The following is a 20,908-nucleotide window of genomic DNA, read 5'->3' on the forward strand; positions in this document are numbered from 1 at the left end:
ATTTTGAAAACAATTGTGTTTTGAAACGTACACACAAGACCATTCTCCTTTAAATAACTTTACCATGACACAACTCTAAACCTGAACCACAAGATTCTGACAGTCCTCCATTTCAAGCCCAGCGCTGGTTTGTGAACTCGATCAGTGGTCTCGGGGGGGAGAGTGTTCTCGGTTCACTGGAAATACGAGCCTGAAACTGGAGACTGAGAAGTGTACAAGGTCTCCTCTTTTCTTTTCTTTTTTTTGTTGAAATCCAAACACAAAAAATTCCCCAGGAACAGCTTTGCAAGGCTATGTCATCTGGTGTGGCCTGGGGAATGATACATTGGTCCTTACAATACCATTATTATAGGTTTACAGGAATAGGGCTCCTAGCAACGCACACAAATAAAGAGTATTTTGGCAATTGCTGAATTGTAATTTCATAAACTAGCCATTACCGATTAGCAAATATGTCCTAGATCACCTAAAACATTTTGGGGGAAATGATTTATGTTTAATATCTGTTTTTAATCTAATGTTACTTGTTTGTGGTTGTAGCCAAATGATGGAGAGGTGTGGCTTTACTAATGGTTAGCATCAGCATTAAACTCTTAGCATTATTATGAGTCTTGAATATATACTTATCTGCATTTCTCTGTGTTTATATTATGTTTCCTGTTGGTCTGTAATTTCCAAACTGGTTGGGAGACCCTGAACTATAATCCATATGAAAAAACATTGTACTGCCAAGAGTCTTTAGTTAGAATATAGCATCATAGCCAAAACTGTGGGTGGATGGGTGAATGAATTTCAACAGATGTGCATTCGGAGTCACAGAGAGGAAAATGTAACCATTTAGAGATGACTTTAATTTTCAAACATGAAATAGGACATGGTTGTGACTTCGGGGTAGGCAGAATCTGTTGATATTGGACCGAGACACTTATGATGCGAGAGCCATCCACAAGTATCGTATTCCAGCTAATCAATAGCTTGCATTAGGCTCCATGAAGGTGAGAGTCTGTGATTTCTGAACTAACACCCGGCTCGCCCAGCCATAAATCCTTTGTCCTTCACCACAGTGGGGTGCATGTCAATGGTCTTAAAATGGCCTCCTGTCCTCATCTCCGATCCTCCGTTCATTAATACATGAAGTCATGGGCAAACATCAATAGTGCCAAGAGACTTGGACTCCAGTTGGAAAGGTGAATGCTAATTCCTGGAAAGAACGCATCCCTTTATCCCATGTTGTCACATCTGCACAAAGGGAGAAGGAAGCTGAGTTAAGACTATTGAGACACACTGCCAATCAATTCTTGCATTATCAAGCCGCAGTATGATATTTATGTAAGCACCACAGGCCTATTTTCCAGCTAGTTTATTTATTTTGAGGTTGGAAAAGCTATAAATGGCCCATGATGATTCTGTCAATTATTTGACCGTGCTGCAGAGTACCTCAGATTGAAGATATTTTCAGGCCCCATTTTCTAATTAATGATTAGAGAGAGAAAAAAACATCTGTTGTCCTGCTGCCGGAATTGAAAGGAGCAAAGCACTACAATTGTAGTAGTAGACGAGACCAGGGCATGTTGATAGATTTGTACAGCCCATTCTTGTAAATGACCCCTTTAAAATCTCAAGTGGAATTTGGTCAGCATCGAATAAATCAGTAAAGACGTCTGATTTGTAGGTGCCTATATAGGAAGAGAATTTCCTAATTGTTTTGCCCTCAGTGCATTAAATATACCGGATGTATTGTAACTATTGGTTGACTTCATTTGTGCTTCCTAGGCTATTATGTCCTTGGATGATTGACAGTTGTGTTTCTGTATCAAGGTCAAATCACATCTGTGATGATATACAGTAGTTCATGTAGCTGGAAAGTACCATGTTATTGGTAGGCTCAATGCAGTCTGCCCCATGCCGTAGTCTTATAATGGTTTCCCCTTAATATAGTCTTCCCCATTGCGTTAAAGGCTACCATTAGCCGTGTAAACTCAACGCATTGTGCTAAATCCTAATGTTGGCCTCTAGACCCAATACGGAGTCTGCCTTAGTGCTTGGAGCTCATTTTTGACAATTTTATTTATACAGAGAAATCAACTGAGACAAAGGTCTCTTTCTAGTTTGAGCCCTGTAATACAAAAGTAGAAAACGCATACAAAATCTAAATAAGAAAAACAATCACAAATGACTGTAAAAATGTGATTAATAAGAAATATAAAATGTCTCATAGGAACTAAAACATTTAACTTAAGATCAATTTGAGTTTGAGTCAAAATATTCAATAGCAGTTTTACCCAGTTCTGAATAGGCCTGCGGTATCTCCACCACTGTCCAGTCTTGAGAGCCTGGTTGGCTACTGCTGTTCTCACATCTAATTTTGTCTGTTAGATGGACAAGATTTTTTTGCATGACCGCCTTATATAAAACCATCAACCAATGTCCAGCCCTTCTAGAAGTCATTGACTCAAGGCCAACTAAAGCATATAATAGATAGTTATGTGCGTAAAGATTTGCACCAGTGATACAACGCAAGGCCGAATTATATACTGCGTTGAGGGAATTGAGTACGGAAGCTGAGGAATATATATATATTGTACATCACTTTAACCTCGTAGCCACATACAAGTTGCTTGCACAATATTGTTTCTATGCTGATGTGACAGATGATTAATTCCTAGAAAGGGAAAAACACGTCTTAATCTTTTGCTTTTTCACCAACTCACTAATTTGTGTTTTAAAGACAGATTTTCTTCTAACCAAATACCAAGGTATTTTATAAGCAATACGTTCTATAAATAATCCGTTTAGAGTAGTAATTTTAGGGTCATCCGAAGATATTTTCTACTGTAAGTCACAGAACCTGTCTTTTTTAAATTTTCATGTAGTACCAACCTACAGTTCATTAGTGATTTATTTTTAACACGTGGAAATCAGACTGCAGCTGTGTAAAAGCCTGTTTGAGACAGGGAGCTTTAGTGTATAGTACTGTCGTCATCATAAAAATAAAATGTCCAAAAAAAATTGACAGAGCTAATGATTACATTAATATATATCAATATCCCCTTGCTCAGCAGTTTAAAGTGGCTTGAGATTTAGGAAATGCTTTTTTTCTGCTCCATAGTGCTAGGTGATAATGTTAGACTTGTAGTGCAGTGCCAGGTTCCAGTGGTAACACTGCCAGCAATGCATAAGCGTTCCAACCTTCCAGAGAACAGGGTTCGGTGTCTGTCTCCACCCTTCGCATCTGTCTAAACTTCACATGTCTTCCGCTGATTCCTACAAAAAATTGAGAGTGCCCACTCCCCTTTAAAAAAAGTATTGTAAACCTAATGGACTCTGAGCCATAATGGTTTGCTAATGTTAGTCTACTATTGCAAATTCAATGCTTAGTGACCCATAGCACCAGGGATTTTAGAATTTGAACTAGTACAAATTGATTTACCCCGATATTGGTATGGATAAAATAAATAATAGTTAACTAAATTAAATGTTTTACCATTAATGGTAACGGTTTGGAGATTATCAACGGATATTATTCTAATAAATGTGTGGAGACAGGATTACATCAGATGCTATAGACTTTGTGCATTCTATATTTTCTGTTAATTTTGTCGTATTTGTTGATAACCAAATTAGAAAATACTGTGGATACATTCGGTGAACTGATAAAATCATTCTTGGAAAAATGTCACAAGCGCAGCGTCATTTAAAAAAATCCATTGGTTTGAGTTACAAATCAAACTTGGGTCTGCAAGCCAAATCACACCAATTCAATAACTGTGCACAGTTATTAGGCTGATAATGGTAAGAAAGCCAGATTTTTCAACTTGCCAGCCTTGGGATTCTTGTCACCTTAGATTCTCTAATCGCTAGGCTAACCTGCCAACATTTGTTTGGTGGGCTAATTGCACATCTAGCCAGCAGTTAATGTTGACTACAATCTAAAGTTTGTGGTTAACTGTTTTGCTGTGCTGGTTTATGGACCTGGCTGTAATGTTTTCACTTCGGTACACATTTTCCAAACAGATGAGAGAATGTGGAACTTTTAAAATACTTAAATAGTTTATGCACCTTGACATGCTAGCGTATGGTTTAGGTTTCCAGCTAGCAAGTTCCTGAATTTGTAAATGTAAATTTCCAGTTTATTTTGGGGTTTTTTGGCCTTAGGTCTTCAGCAAGTGAAACATGTTTAGTTGGATTCTGTTCAGGTGATTGAATTGTCCAGTGAAGAAAATTCCACTTTTTAGCCAATGAGTTTCTTTTGGGTTCATTGGCCTGCTGCAGTGAGTTTTAAGGCATTTGGTTGTATCTGAGCAGACAAGTTATGTACAGTTCAGAATTCATCCTATTCATGCAATTACACCATGAAACATAAATAACAAATGAGGATGCAGTGTAATGTTTTTAAATAATAAATGTATTCCAAGTTAAAGGCAATGCAATATTTTTGAGTGCAATTAAAATAGGGTCAACTGACATAGGGGGGGACAGGGGGATCATGACACCCACAATATTACAGACCGGTCACTTTAACTCTCCAGGAAGATACTGAAAGTCCCGGGAACCATTTTCGTGGACAATTGTTTTGCTGTGGCGGGGAGAGTTAGCCACTGCTCCAGTAGGCTATAGCGGTGCAGGAAACACTGCTGTACACAGTGTTTTTTCAATATGTATACATTTGGTAAAAAGGATGTGAGAAGTAGCCTTTACTACTGTCAGGCTGATGTGTGGGATGGTATGCACACCTCACTGAATGCACACAATGAAAACACGTGTGCAATGTGGTCTTGCTCTTTTTCTCACACACACATGCGTGCTTGAAAGGGCGATGGAGAGGTGGGTTGAGTACTGCTGGAGTGGAAATCTTTCACCGGATCGCCTCGTCGTATGCTTAAATAAAAAAATAAAACTTTCAAAAACGAGGACATTTTGAAGTTACCCCAAACTTTTGAACGGCAGTGTACGTATATGGCAATTCAGTCCTGACTTAAACACGACCTGCTGTTTATGGACCATGTAGGGATTCCGTTGCAATTGTTTGTAGAGGCTGTCAGTTTTTATTCCTGAATTTAGCACACCACCTCTTCCAAGCCAAATATACATTTTGATCATGCTGTCCCACTGGAAATATGTTTTTATTGATTTTATAGTGAATGTCTTCTGCCATGTATATAGTGTAGAATTGCATGATGTGTGTTGTTGTTAAAATCATAAAGACCGACTTGAACATCCGCCTGACTAAATAGACTAGCTGACTGAATGGGGTTGGGTGTCTGTGCATTTGTGCATGAGTGAGTGGTGGAGTGGAAGCCAAAGAGTGGGTTGGAAAGATGGACCCACTTACGGTCATCCAGAACACCACTGCCAAATTCCAACCTCAGAGGAAGTTGTACACTTGTCGGTGTCAACTCAGTATGTTGCTTGCCGAAGTGGTGGATTTACAAAATATCTTGCTAAAATAGATTTCTCCATGTCTGGTGTGACTCAACACACAGGAATGCATTTTACATTTTAGGAATGAGGAGGATGAAGATTTATTTATTGGGTAGTCAAAGGGTATTCTGTGAGGAGTTTATTGAATAAATTAGAATTGTAAATTAGAAATTTCTATTGAATTAATGGAATTGTTAAAACAAACTTTGTTCTGAGAAGTGATGCAACCCTTGTCCACATTATAAGGTAATCTGTGTTGGGGTTGTATCTCACGAATAGTAATACATTACATTGTACTTTTTACTCATACAAAAAGGGTTAGGTAGCTAAATACATATTACTCCCTGGGGAAAGTAATTAGTTGCTTTACATTTAGATTACTTTGCATTGCAACCACGAATGTTGTGTGATCTCACTAAACAATTACAAACTTACACCAACACAAGCAGTCGAATCTTAAGTTGTTTTAATAAAGCGCATGAGGAAAGTTATATTGCTACCTATCTCTTTAAACATTGGCATCAAGCAAGGCCCAGAACTAGTCCAACTAAGAATCACGTTTCTAAAATAAGGAATTTAATTTAACAAATAGTCCTACAAAACAAATGCTTCAGTTAATGTCATTAACATAAGAAATGTGATACTCCACAGACAGCAGTCCCCTAACCATGTCCCTCCATTCCTCCTCTCATAACCAACACAGCTTAAACTTCAGTAATGTGACAGCAGCCAGCTGAGCCCCTTTGCTTTGCACGATGGGATGCAAATCGAATCTTTATAGCCTGCAATATTGAAATTGAGGTGAGGTGTCTCACTGACATATCACTTTTATAAAAGCTAAATAATCCATATTACTGGTTACGATTGATTTGTTATGTTTTTTTCATTGATTTGTTCTAAGCCAAACCGATACTCAATATTTTTGTTAGCATTAATAGCGTAGGCTATATTTTCAATAGATAGTCTATTTAACATATAGCATATTAATTGCCACAGAGCTGAGGTTACAAGGGTAAAAATCGCAGGGCATTTAGAATAAAGCTATAAACACTGTAGTCCAACCTGTACTATGGCATTAGGTAGGTCAGCTGTCATTCAAGAAAGATTGTGTTGGTAGCAAAGTAACATAGAAGCAGATATCTTCCCCCTGCAAGATGTCTAGGGCCACAGTAAGGGGCTTCAAGACTGACATAATGACATAGTCCATGACAGTGTATGCTTTATCTAGATAACTCGCAAACATTTTCTGGTCTGGTGGACCCCGATTGCCTATCATCGGTATTTTGCTGATTAGCCTATCTGTAAGAGAGAGGAAGATTCTACTGTGGATAGGGGCTGCATATCCTCTACTACATATGTAGCTATTAGCTTGTTCAGACACAGTATACATCAAACAGTTATATTATTTTAATAATGTCTTTCTACCAAATCAAAATAACGAGAGTACTCCCGGCCTAAAAAGGTCAATATTTTAGATGATATGGTCTGCCATTTACCATCTCCCTTCAAAAGGATTTGTGCTTGCGTAAGATTCTTGGAGAAAGATGTTTTTCCTAAATATGCTGCGCACATGTATTACATCGATCTGTTTAAGGACCGCGACTATAACATATAATGCAGTAACGAGAAAACTTTTAATCAGTAACTGTAATATTGTTACTTTATTTGGATCCATACCAGGTTACATTACTTGTTACAAAAGGTAATTACATTACTGTACTTATTAACTCGTTGACCCCAACACTGAAGGTAATAAGGAGCATACAAACTCACATGTTCCTTGGAAGGTTAATAAGGAGACTTTCAGAAAAGACTTAAAGGGATATTGCAATTTTTAGCATGTTAGACTTAATTTGTTGAAACAATGTCCAGACAATATTTTTGTTTGGAAGTAACAGTTTAGAAAACATTTGGGTCATCAACCACTACATAATATAGCTTGTGCATGCAATTACACTACCAAATACATCTCTGTTCATCTGTCTGGATGATGCTTTAACATTTGAAAATGTGTTGTAACATGCAAAAAACTTTATATTTTTAACCTCATCCCCAGGTTATTGTATACAACTCTGCTGTGCTGTGCTCACACAGTAGTCACACAGCAACATTAAAGCTTGGGTGCACAAAACAGGTGGGGAATTGATTGTTCAGTCAACTAAGCCAATTTAACCAATACCTATTGTGCTAGGATACTTTCTTAGCTTTATCATTGGTTAATGTCTTCCACCCGACCTGTTACCGTTTTGAAATTACTGCATATTTGTGCTTAGCCTCCCCTATTTTAGAGTGCAAAAATGATTTAGACAATTGGTTTCACAGCTGATTCTTATGTACATAAAACATTATGGATGCCATAATAAATTTTTTTGCACATTAGGAGGTGGTAAGAAATCAAGTGAACAAACAAGCTGCTTGGCAATGGAAGACCAGTAAAAACCCTTCACCAAGTAAAAAAACACTCTAACAGCAGTCCAAAAGATTGGGAACAGTGACCAGGATGTAGGCATAGATAGACCAAAGATCTTTGGTCAAGGCATACTGTACACACACTTAAGGTAGCATTTGGAGAGAAAAAAGTTCATTAAAATTGCAAGTGTTTAATTCCACAGGAGAAACTAGCTTCTCGGTTGGACGCCATCAAATAAACCATAAGCACACAACCAGGGCCCTACTGTGCCACATATGCACCTGAAAATGGATGTGCGTAACCACAATAGTCACATCGCAGAATGTGTGATTTAGTAAGGTAAACATATATATATATATATATATATATATATATATATATATATATATATATATATATATATATATATATATATATATATATATATATATATATATATATATATATATATATATATATATACATACATACATACATACACTGAGGAAATTACCTTATATCAGACAGATATAATGCAAGTTCAACATAACAAAATTATATATATTATTTTTTTATGTTGAACTTGCATTATATCTGTCTGATATAAGGTAATTTCCTCAGTTTTATGGGTTATTGTATAGACAGTTTATCATTATTATTATTATTATTATTATTGTAAACACAGGGTTCGTTGCTCATGACGAAATGATGAGCAAGGAACAGGCAAAAAAGAACGAAATGGAGAATTTGGTTGCAAAAACAAATGCATCGTCAATTACATGGAAATATTTCAGCTACAGACAGGATGATGTTGACCAAAAACAGGTACTTTGTCGAGAGTGCCTTGCAATTGTTGCCACAACACGAGGCAACACGACACATTTGTTTGATAATTTAAGGCGGCATCACAAATCTTCGTATGTCGAGTGCAAAGCATCTCAATGCCGTTCAAAGCAGTAACACCATACAAGAAAGGTTCCAAACGGCAAAGAAAAATCACAGATTCAATAACATTTCACGTACCAATTAACACGGTTACCAAAGAGGGTTTTAAAAACATGATCTGGTCGCTTAAATGATCATACAAGTGAGAACATCGCAACAGGGATGAGAGAAGCTTTAGCTGATTGGTGCCTAGATTAGAGTCGTCTATTATATATTACAACAGACAATGGCTCGAACATGGTGAAGGCTGCACCTGAACAAGTGGACCAGATTACAGTGCTTTGGACTCAGACGGCATATTGCAGTTGGTAAGTTATGCCCAATTGCACATTCTATTTTACTACTGTTGCTATTGCTATACTATTACTGTTACATATTAATACCTAGCAACCTGTTCTGAAATATAACAATTTCCAGAAGTTTCATACATTTTAATTGTAGAGGATGGGGCTGGGGAAGAATGAAGGATAGAGACTGTCAAGTTGATAGCCAAAGCTCTTTCTGAATACATCCATTTTTCATATGGCAACATATATTGCAGAAAAACAAAATATCACAATGTCAGTTATTTATAGGTCCCCTCTTTAGAGTAGTTTATTAATACTTATTTCACCTGGTATTTTGACAGGAAATAGTGCAGTACTTTCTCTTGTACAGAAAACTTAAAGAAAAGTTGCTGGGGTGATATGAATGTGCCGCTTGCTAACCACATGTTTAACTTTATAAAGTAGCTCTTGGTCAAGAAAAGTTCGAAGACCCAATTCAGTTGTACACTTTAATTTGTTTGTGTCCCTAGATCTTTCAACGTAGCTATTTTCTTTCCATCTTTGCTATGTTCAAGAACACTGATTTTGTATCCCATCATACTTGGGGTCATTTCTAAAAATGGTGGGCAGGTTACTACTAGAGATCTCAGTGAGTGAAAGAATGGTTGTTATTGTAGGGCACGTTTGGCAGGAGCTTCAGTTACAAAGGCTACTAAACTAATGCTTCACAATATGCTATTCCTTCTGTCACCAGATCTCTACCCAATTAAACACATTTTCCTCCACCCAATATCTTCCAGTAACTTGCCAAACAATTATGAATGTCATCAGTATTTTTTTACAGGGGGACTGTATAAAATCCTGCCTCTAACGTTTATAAGCCTGAAGCACACAACTACTGCGTTTGCCTAAAATGAATGTCTAAAGTGAATATGAGGAGACTACATGTCAATGCAAATGGATCGTCATTTTTGTTTTAATGGGGAATATTTCGGTTACTCTGAAAAGAGTAAATATTAATATAAAACATCCTGATGTTAACACACCGCAGATGTCTTCTGGGCATTCATGTTTGTATTTATGCTTGTATTTATATCGTAAAAATCTTACATATTGCCTCAAAGCTGTTCCGGCAGATCATGGTGGCACTACGCCATATCAAAACTATGTTGGTATTTCCTGTAGTTAAACGTTTGGTTATCAGGTGACAAACGTTATTTGTGAATTTCAAGTGTAATTCGATTACACAAATGGGTTGTCGAGTCAATGGTTCTATTCACTATGTGCTCTCTTAAACAAGCATACCATGGGGCTGTCTATATCAGCATATTTAGGGAATGGGTTCAAAAAATAAAGTTTGCAGAACGTGCTCCCTTTTATCTGTTAACCTTATGCATACCAATATTTGTTATTTTTTAAATAAATGATCCAATGGTCTGAGCTGCTGCTTACTGTGCACTTTACTGCTGCAGCAAATGTTTGACCCCCCCCCCCCAGCTCCAAAAAGGAGAGCTGTATACATTAACATTTTATGGGTCTAGATATGGGTCTATAATGTCCAACATGGTTTGGACGGTATTGCAACTCTTATAGTGGGTATTTCCCAGTATCCCAGTATGCTGTTAGTATAGTATACCTGCCTAGTGGCTTGTTACCAGTTTATTCCAGCTTAGCTTTCTGCTATTGTGAGTTCCTGTTTGAACTCACAATGTTCTACCTTAAATGTATTGGGCTCTCATGAACATATGTTCATGTATGGTCTAAACAGTTTAAACATCCTTTCACAGACTTTTTCCTCAGCATAAATGAAAAATGCCTCTTCATTCCATACATTCCTACCTATCATTACTACATTTGTTTCATTCGTTTTTGATGGCTGATTAGCTGTAGAATTTGGTTTAGGTGGTTTGTCTACTTGTATACTATGCAGCTGTCATTGTAATAAAACCAGTAGCTGTATCATTCAGTACTATAATAACTATCATCTGTTTACCTGAGGGTTGACTGTATTAAAGTGGGTCTTGCAGAGCTGCCTGTCCTCAGTGGCAGAGAAAATCTCATTCCCCTCCTCCCAGAGGCCGGTGTTGCTAATAAAGGATAATAATATTTGTCACACTGAGTATTTAAAATACCAAAAAGTATGGGTGATCCTGGGCTGGTAGCCTTTTTCATCTTTGGTATCTGTTAAAGCTCTGTGTGTTCTGCCATGTTCCTGGACAACTGCAACAAAAAAGACGAGTTGGGAAAATAAAGAGCGTTCGAGGACAAGGGGTAGTGAAGCGAAAAAAGGGGTGTCAGGACAGTATCCAAATGTGACAAATTGGTCTGTCTCTGTGTTGGGAGTTTCTTAGGGCCAGTGAGGGAGGGGGGCTGTCGACTGATCCCACTCCTGTCTTGCTTCACGCTGCTCCATCATTTAGCTTTTTGCCTTTCTCTTTCCTCTCCCCCTCTTTCCCTCCCCTTCTTCCCTCTCCCTTCATCTCTTCTTAGTTTCGCATCTTGCATTCTAAGCAGGTAGGTGACCTTTCACTCCCTACCTTTTCCACACGTTGTCCTGTGACCGTGTTTGTCCGTGTGTGTGTGTCTGTGTTTACGTGACACATTTGTGGTGCTTGCTGTTTTGTACGCCTTCGCATAAAACACACAGGTTTGTGTAGATTAATTTGACGTGTTCACCGTATTCACAAGTACCTTTTGTTAGAGTCATTCAGTTTTCACCTTGATATCACCTTACACAAATCAAATTTGCAGCACATTACTTTGTAGAAGATATAATCTTTAGTACTTATGAGGTTGATTTTTCACCACCTATCTACTGCTCCAAATTGTTGTCTTTCGTGGACTTCAAATAATACATGTCTTATCATTACCTGTATTACGTTATAATAAAGTAAATTAAATAAATCTAACAAATCATTACACTTATTATTGAAGGCATTTTCATGGGTAAGCAATCATCTATTTGGGTGGCAGCTGGGATTTTGTAAGCTTTACACTGACAATGCAGAACTTTTGTAGTCATAACTATAAGGTTCGATTTTTTTAGGAATGGGAAATTCCCTGTCAGATAATCTTGTGAATCAATTTTATCTCTCTGCATCCTCTATAAAGGAAGTCATTTTGCAAGCCAGTACTAGATTGCCCTAGCTTAGCATAAAGACTGTGGCTGCACTCCAAAAACAAAGTAGTCACTGTCCTAAACACATAGGATGGGCATTTATTTTAATACACATTTAAATTCCAAAGGAAATGTTCTGTTACAAATTAGTCAGCTAGCTATGTTTTGTAGACACCTCATGAGGGATTCTGAGTCACTTTAGGTGACATTACCATTTGCAAATGTGACCAAGACTGTACAAGAAGCTATACATGTTTTTTGCAGGAGTACAGGGATAGTAACTACAGCTAATACGGTGGGTTAATTGGATATGGTGGTATATGCTCTTATTGGCATACACCCTCAAAAGGCATTAACTTGTAAACCAGTTATATTCTCACAAGGTCTGGAGCATACTCCTTGATTACTTATTGTGCCCACATTACATTCCAAATGTAAATTTCAAGGCTCTAGACCAAACTCCATGTAATGTATATGATTTTTGCCGCACCGCGTAAGCAGAGCTGGCTAGGTAGAGTGAATGTCTCCTACTGAGTGGGTGGGTGAGTGACTGACTGACTGACTACACATTGTTAAATAGCATAGTGGTTAGAGACATGGACAGCCATGCAGGCAACCGGTATTCGATCCTCGCCACGGACAAAACAAATCAACAATTTCACGGTCCACCTCGATTGTGAAAACAGACGGTTCTCATACTGTTGCCATTTTGCCATTCAATGTATTGCATTAAAATTAATTAATGATTTATTTTCAGAATTTTTCTGATCCAAGCAAAAGGAATTAACATTCCTATTTAGATATCAGTGTAATTAAGAAAGAGTCGGTGATATTTACACAGCGTCATATAAACTTCACGAGAGAAATCACTAAATTGGGATGTCCTTTGCTTTCATACAATAGTCTTTGAGACTCGCGTGCACTGCATGTCAGAGAGTGCAGCGCACCGAAATGGCAGTGTCGGAACTCTGTTTCCTCCACTTAAGCAGCTGAAATCCGCAGTGTGGAAATATTTTGGATATTTAAAAGACCCTTGAGGCACCATGAATGTTGATGGTTTCCTAATATGCAAAGCATGTCGGGAAAACGGAGATCTCTTTCTAACCTGAAGTTCCATTTTCGTGAGCATCATCTCACGGCATATACAGAAATCAGTGTAAATGAAAATACAGTATAGGCTCCCCTTTCAACCAGATACAATACATTTGCCAAGTTTTACAATTACTTACTAGATAGACTAACACCGTCTGTCACACCTGCAGCAAACAGAGTTAAGTGCATAGGCAACATTGCGATTGGCCAACTGTATGTTCACGCGTTAATTTGCTTGAGTGCAGTGCAACAGTACAATACGTTTAATACTACTCATAATATGTTTTGTTTGCACCTTTTTTTTAATGGTTTACAAAGTGCTTTTGGCCTACAGAAATTGGACAATAGTGGGGATAAAAACCACCAATCAACTGCTTATTAATCATTTTGTTTATAATAATTAGGGTCTTACATTTTATGCAACCTGTTTTTTTTCCCCCTATTGTGATTCAATAAATATCTCCTAGATCTCTCTGCGCCCACTTTGCTTATAATAATTGACTCTCAGTTTGAAAATGATCACATTGTTTTAAGGTGCTACCGGAGCATCAGGGTACGCCCTTCCAGACTCATAAATGTTTTTTTCCCCCAGGCCATATTTTTCCTCTCAACCAGCAACACTGATCTATATTGATCACGTGAACATTTCAAATTTTCTGATGACTTTCAGTGTACATTAGCATATTTGTTCCATTTGTAGGCATATTACACATATACTATTATACATTTCTATCCATATTTTCCATATACCCCATTCTACACTCTTTGGAATTGCTGCTAGTTTCTTAATGCATAAGAAATACCATGTTTCAAGAATTTCACTGTTCAGAATGATGCTGTTATTCAGTGCATTTGATAGATAAGACTGTACTTTCAGCTAATTGTGTTCATCAAATATATTTCTTACATTAACAATTAAATTGCTAATACTATTAGCAACATGACTACACCATAATACTGTGATTCTGTAATACTGTGATATCTTTTGAGACAGTTATAATACCATGAAAATCTCATACCGTTACACCCCTATTTACCATTATACTGCAACTATTTCTGGTGGATTTTTGAAGTACGCATCTGTGCATGCTTTTTGGGGTAATATCAACCACAATCCTTTGCACTGTAAAAGAGGAGGGGTTTCCACTATTCTCTCGTCTTTTCAATTGACACCGAAGTCAGTCATTGTCACCTATATTGATAATTATTGTATCAATGTCACTCACAAATGAAAAAAGGAAGGTTGTTGTGCCATGAAATAGCTTTAGCAGTGTAAATTTCATCTTCAGACTAGTCAGCAATTGCTCAATTCTTTTGACTATTCCAAGTAGTAAGTTAGTGGATACTAGTAGGCCTATTACTGGCTAATAAACTGTTCAAACAGCCAGTGGCAAAAGCCATACAGTTCATGGATGCCATTTGTGGTGGAAGTAAACTTATAAGAAACATTAGTCAGTTTAACACAATGCTTAGTGGTGTCTAGCTAAATATTCAAACTTGGTGTGATGTTAATGCATGACAAAATTATTTAATGTCAAGATGCAATTTTATGACGAGGTATAGTCCCAATACTGGCATATTAGCTTAGTATATACAAAACAGTATGTGCTTCACCATCATCCGCGAAGTATGTAATACGTAGTATGTAATATGCGATTCAGCCAATGCTTTCAATTTACATAGTAGTTCACATAGCATGGTGGTTGGCTATTCAACTGTCAATGTTTTCTTAAGTAACGAACCAGCCATGGAGTGATTGGAGTCATTGTTTTCATTGTAGGTACTGTACAGCCAGACTAAAACTTTGCAGGCTACAAGCTTCAGTAGCTGCATAATACTAAGCCTAAAGTAAAACTTTATGGTTATATTGCGATGGACAAACTGCACTGGCAACGAACACATTCCTTTCCATTGCAATTTACAAAGCGTAGTTCACATAGTGTAGTGGAACCAGCCATGGAGTGAATGGTGTCATTGTTTTCATTACTGTATAGCTAGCCATCTACAGTAATTTCTTTCTAATTTAACGTATTTAATGTAATTTAGCAACCCTGTTATGTTGTTGGTTTGGATGTTAGCTAATGTAGGGAACTGGTTTAGAGAACTCTGGAGTTTTGACTAATTGGTTTAACAATGCAGAAGTATACCGACACTCTGAAAACATATTACTTAGTGGCGTCGTTCTTAGAGACACAGCCTGTCGCATAGGAGACCCCAGTTCGAATCCAGCAAGAGCAACAACATGTATCCTTTCTAATCGCAGGCCGGCCAAACTAGGCTTTGGTGGTTCCTTTTCTTATTTAGATCTTAAAGCATGAAAGCAATATTGTGGGTGTCAGTGTGTCATGGCAAACAAGATTTCCATTTTGAAATGTGTAATTAAAGTCGAATTATCCCAAACAGATTGAAAGAGAAAATCAATTGTTTACTTTGCAACACTCCTTTCATTAAGGCCCCAGGGCATTTTCAAAATGTCATACAACAGTTACAATTGTGCCTTTTATTTTTGCTCAACAACTGGAAGTGCCTGATTTTATAACACAGTGGCCCACTACTTCAGAAGTAATAATACCATACAGAAAATTAAACAATGTAGGCTACCCTGTGTTTATTTACAGTATCAAACCGGAGTATAAAACACATCACTGCATCTAAATTGAAATAGCATTTTAATTACTTTGCGAATATGAAGCAAATACAATAATTATTATAACATACATCAGCTATTTGCATTAAAAAATACCCTGTGTTTGACTCAACATTCCATGATAGACAATGGCATTCTTGACAGAATTGATTGATGCCATTCAAGAAATTATGTAGTTTCCTTATAGTCAAATAGGTATCAGGTTTGTAAAATGAAAGACATTGTTTGCTTCCTCCTGTTATTTGCGATTATGCACTATTTCTGTTTAAACTGGTTAGCTAGCTATCTCGAAATTTGAATCATTTTATTAACTAGCTCTACCTTTATACTGAACTTATTTAATGTCAATAAACAGTTAACACATCTCTTATGTCAATTAAATGAATTGTCATCAATGAGATGGGCTTTGCGGTCAGACAGGCAAGTTCCTATTGTTTTATGTGCATTGCAACGAGATTTGTTGCTAGCGAAATGTGATTGCCAGTTGAGTGTTTATTTACTTTTCCCTTGTACATGTTAACAAATTGCTCAAGCTAGTTGTTGTATTTGTATACTGTAGGCTGGTCTACTGAAGGACAGAGTCTTCCTGAATAGTTGTCTAATCAAGAATGGCATGTTCCCAAATGTAGGACTCCCGAGGTACTTACCACTAAATGTTTTACTGCAAATATGTATGTTGTGGCTTTAACTAATACCTTTTAGCTAATTATATACATTTGTGTTTGTGCTATTACCAATATTTACACAGTTCAGTGACTGAGAGGGACAATGTTGGAAATGGCATATTTGTATAGGTTATAGCCCTACTGTAGCTCTGATTGGCAGTGGTGCCCATGTATGTGTTCAAAACTGACACATTCTAATGATGCGCTTTTTCTCTGCCTACTACTAAATTTGTTTGTTGCATGGGAAAGGGTTCTGATACTATGTTGATATGATCATTGAGGCTTGATCATTCACCTGTTTCCCGTAAATGAAAACTTACAGGGCAAGTTCAGTGAATTAAAATGTTGTACTCCCCATGAGCAAGGATTTCTTCTCTGCAGAATTTCTGTAGATTCCAAACAGTCACTTTGCTTGCCATTAGGCTGTTGGTTTGTCAGCACACACAAAGTTCAGTTCGCATGGACATAATGTTTTTTGAACACGGCAAGTAATGCCCTAAAATGCACCTGTAATAATAATCTGTTTTTAGTTCCCATTTGATATCACTTTCATACTGTTGTGCTAGATGAATGGGACCCAGCTGTTAGCAGCCGACTAGAGTGACTCCTGCTATGTACGTCACAGGAGTTTGTCCATATGTCAGTCACTCCACATCAGCCTGTCAGCCTTGAGGGGGCCTTCACATGCAAAGAGCCATGGGAATAGAAGACTCGAAGGGGACAGGCTGTGTGGTTTCTGTGTAGTTCATTGAGAAATGTATGTGTGAGTCCCCTGGTTGGTGAGGGGGCTGACATTGCTGTGTTATAAGCAAACTCTCTAGAGGACCGCTTAAGACCAAAATAATTCAAGACACACGTGGGATCTAGGTCAGTGAATGATGCAAATCATGAATAAAGACCAGAGTTAATGCTCAAATGCAGTGTGTGTAGTGGGGGTTGTGTTATGTGGAAAGACACGACTTGGTGAACTGTTTGGGTGTGCTGGTTATAGGCACACCAAGCATACGGGATGTCACATGCACACTTCAGTGTACACATCCCCGCTGTGAAATGCACAGAATTCCCTATCACTGATTCTTGTTACTTGCACCTTGTTTTTCAAGGATTCAGTGTCATGAACATGAAACAATGAGGTGAGTTCCATGTCTACAGGGCTCTCCCGTATCCAAGGGCGGAGCTATTTATAGCTCCCTCTTTCTAAAAATAAAGCTGCAGTCCCCGCCCACCTCATTCCTGTACACTGGCACCTCATTCTAACCATGCAGCTGTATACTGTTCTTGGGGGAGGGGAAGCTGATCCTAGACCTGTACATAGATGGAAACTTCACCTCATTGTTTTCTTCGTAGGGCTGAAGATGAAGTACTCCCTCTATTCTTTGTGACAGGATTCGTAGGGTCATGGTTTGGTTTCCCTTTTGTTTCAGCGGTGAGGCGGTGGAAGGGGGATTCTCGTTCCTGTTCTGTGTGAGAACGAGACTGAGTTAATGGTGTGTGCATGGGTGTGTGTGCTCAATGAGAGTTTGGGAATCATGCAGTTCAAGTCTGGGCTATTTTATATTTGAAAGAAAATGTTGTTGAGCAATGAGCTCTGTAGAATAATAAAAAAGGCACCACTCCTTAATAGCTTCTTTCTCAGTTCACTATGATTTCTGGTTGATGCATGCTGCTGTTATTCTTTTCACTGATTTTCTTTCTTTATCCTCACATTGTGTGACCTTGCGGGGATATCCCACCAGTTCAGTTATACGATGATGCCATCTTCCAATATAGTACACTACTTTTGCCCAGGGTCCATTTAGTTAATTTGCTAGGGATTAGGGTTCCAATTGGGAAGCCCGCAATGTGTGGGCAGTGAGGGTAAATGGAATTTTGAGGAGCTGGTCCTCATTTGCCATCTGGGAGCCCGGGGAGTGGGGAAGAGAGGACAGACGGACACATTAAAGTGCCTCGTCACAGCTTGACAGACGCTGCCTAATCACCCGGATAACAGTGTGCCACGGGGACTGTTGCGGCAAGGACCCCTATTCGGCGTTATGGGAGACTGTGACACACACAGATAACGGCACACTGTGTCCTATGAAACATGCAGCCCCACACGCCAAACCAGGCCTGACGTCCATCTCTGAAGTAATGACAAATCCATTGCACAGATGAGCAGTCAAAGGATGAGCAGGGTATTATGTTCTATTTCACTTACACCGGCACGTTAGTCATTTTGCCTCCTTTTGTAAAAGCATGTGAAATATATTGACATGAAGCTGGATAACGTGTTATTGCTCTGTTATTGTTTGAATTGAAAGGGCTGTCTGTCAAGATTGCACAATAAAGAATTATTATTTCTGAAATGGCAAGGAAGACATTTTTTGTCCCAACACTAGTGTCACCTGACAATTCAAAGCAAACAAAATGCCAAATTACTTGTTTGCTTCTTTCACAGGTGGTTACGTGATGTTGTCGGTCTTTTTCTAGTTTTTCTCTTTTTTTCACCTCACCTTGAAAGACCTCAGTTAGGGGATTATGGTTTATTCATCCTGTGTGCTACTGCCCTGCACGGGCTGTCTGGTAGTACATGCCTTATGACCAAAGATGTGCTGTTTTTAACCTTGTTAGTAATAGGAAGAATTCTAAAGCCTTGATACTAGACATCATTTTGTTTTCATTCATTTTTTATGGGTGCCCCAGCAGGAGGAAAAAGCTCTACATTATTATTGGGGTTATAGTATCCTACAACATTCATACTATTATTGATGTGTGTCTTATTTTCTAGCAAATGTCTAATCTTGCCATGTTGTATACTGAAACGCTTAGACAACATTCCCAAAATGAGCAATGGTTTGACTGCATTGTCATCCTAACCAACACTGATGCTCAGTGATCTTCAGTGTGGCCCTGTTGCATTATTCATTCTTTTAAACAACTGTAAAGCTCCTTAAGTCTCACTGAACCAGCTGGAGCTAACAATAATATGATTCTCTCAAGTCAAGGTACTAACTAACGTGATCAATTATGGTCTTATATCACTTTAAAAATAAGGAATCCACCAAACTCTGTTTTAGGTTATTTAGCTTTCCTATGCATGTGGCTGAGTCAGTAATGAGGTGTGTGAATTTGATTACAACAAATGATGATATTAGATGACACCTTTCTCTCTTCATTTTACAGCTCTTTCGTGAAGTCAGGATCATGAAAATCTTGAATCACCCCAATATAGGTAAGACCACATCTTTTCATGACTTCCTTGCTCATTTATAGTCTAGAACCAATCTCACTGTGTATTTTTTATTTATTTCAAAAGCCAGTGACCTATTGTATTTATCCTAATATGTCATTACTACATGGTAAAAATTACATTTTGGGTAATTGGGCTTCCTACATGAATGTAACTAAATTAAGTACTACAGATTTTACTAGGCATGCACTGATGCCACTTTTTAATTGTCAAAACCAATTTGACTACTTAACTTTGAGTATCTGCCAGTACATTTTGTTGAAATGTGCTATGACTGCAATCCTTCTTATACATGATTGACATGTACAGTATCTCGTGCAAATTCATATTGCCAACTATCTCAATATTTAAGAGTAATTTGGGAATTATATAGCAATATAGAATGGGAAAGTGGATACGTATTGGAAAAACTGTACATAATGTTGTGTGAACTGTGTTTTTGACAAACTGACACATTTTCCGTATTTAGTTAACATCCTAAAGTTACATGTGTATTAACACATTCTGCTTGTCGTCCAATCACAACTTGAATCAATTAAAGTAAGGCAGTTTAGGAGACCTATCTGGCTAATCAATTCAAAATAGAACTAAGGGGGAAGGCTGTACAGCACCAAGAAGGTAGACTTGCTATTTAGATATGAATCTGAATTTTCTTCGAGATTTGAAATCTCACAGTTAAACTTGTATTCTCAATTTGAGTGGTGTTAGCTAGCTGGCTCTTTTTTGCCAGTAAACCATTGCAGATGACAAGGCCAACCCTGCATTGATTGACATGCTTTTTGATTATTCTGAAATAGTCATGAAATGAAAGTCACAAATGAAAGCTTTACAGCTTGTAAGGATTTTGGTGTTGAGTTTCTGGCAAAAAATATACATTGTTTTGAAATCATGAAAATATGGTCAAATGGTTTTTCAAAATGCAATGATTAAAAATATTTTCTAATTAAATGTTACATGTTAAAGATATTATTTGAAAACCCTCTTATTATAATTAACCCTCTTATATTTCAAAGTTGTGAGGCAAAAATTCAAGCAAAATACAAAAAAGCACTTAGAATTAATATTTTTTACTGAAAATTATACATCCTGATCTAACAGGTTTTATCTATGGACGATACATTGGAGATAACATAGGT

At 37.7% G+C, this 20,908-nt stretch overlaps 1 protein-coding gene across 3 annotated transcripts in view; it reads left to right on the forward strand.

Moving 5' to 3' along the window:
- Positions 1 to 20,908, forward strand: part of mark1 (MAP/microtubule affinity-regulating kinase 1) — a 90,341-nt gene that overhangs the window by 39,424 nt on the left and 30,009 nt on the right. For all 3 annotated transcript variants that reach the window (XM_010898592.5, XM_020049832.3, XM_010898593.5), the window contains exon 4: positions 19,706 to 19,754. In XM_010898592.5, coding sequence (XP_010896894.1) covers positions 19,706 to 19,754 — 49 coding nt within the window. The remainder of the gene's footprint in view (positions 1 to 19,705; positions 19,755 to 20,908) is intronic.

Source organism: Esox lucius, chromosome 9 (assembly GCF_011004845.1).
Source record: "Esox lucius isolate fEsoLuc1 chromosome 9, fEsoLuc1.pri, whole genome shotgun sequence".
NCBI classification, from domain to species: Eukaryota; Metazoa; Chordata; class Actinopteri; order Esociformes; family Esocidae; genus Esox; species Esox lucius.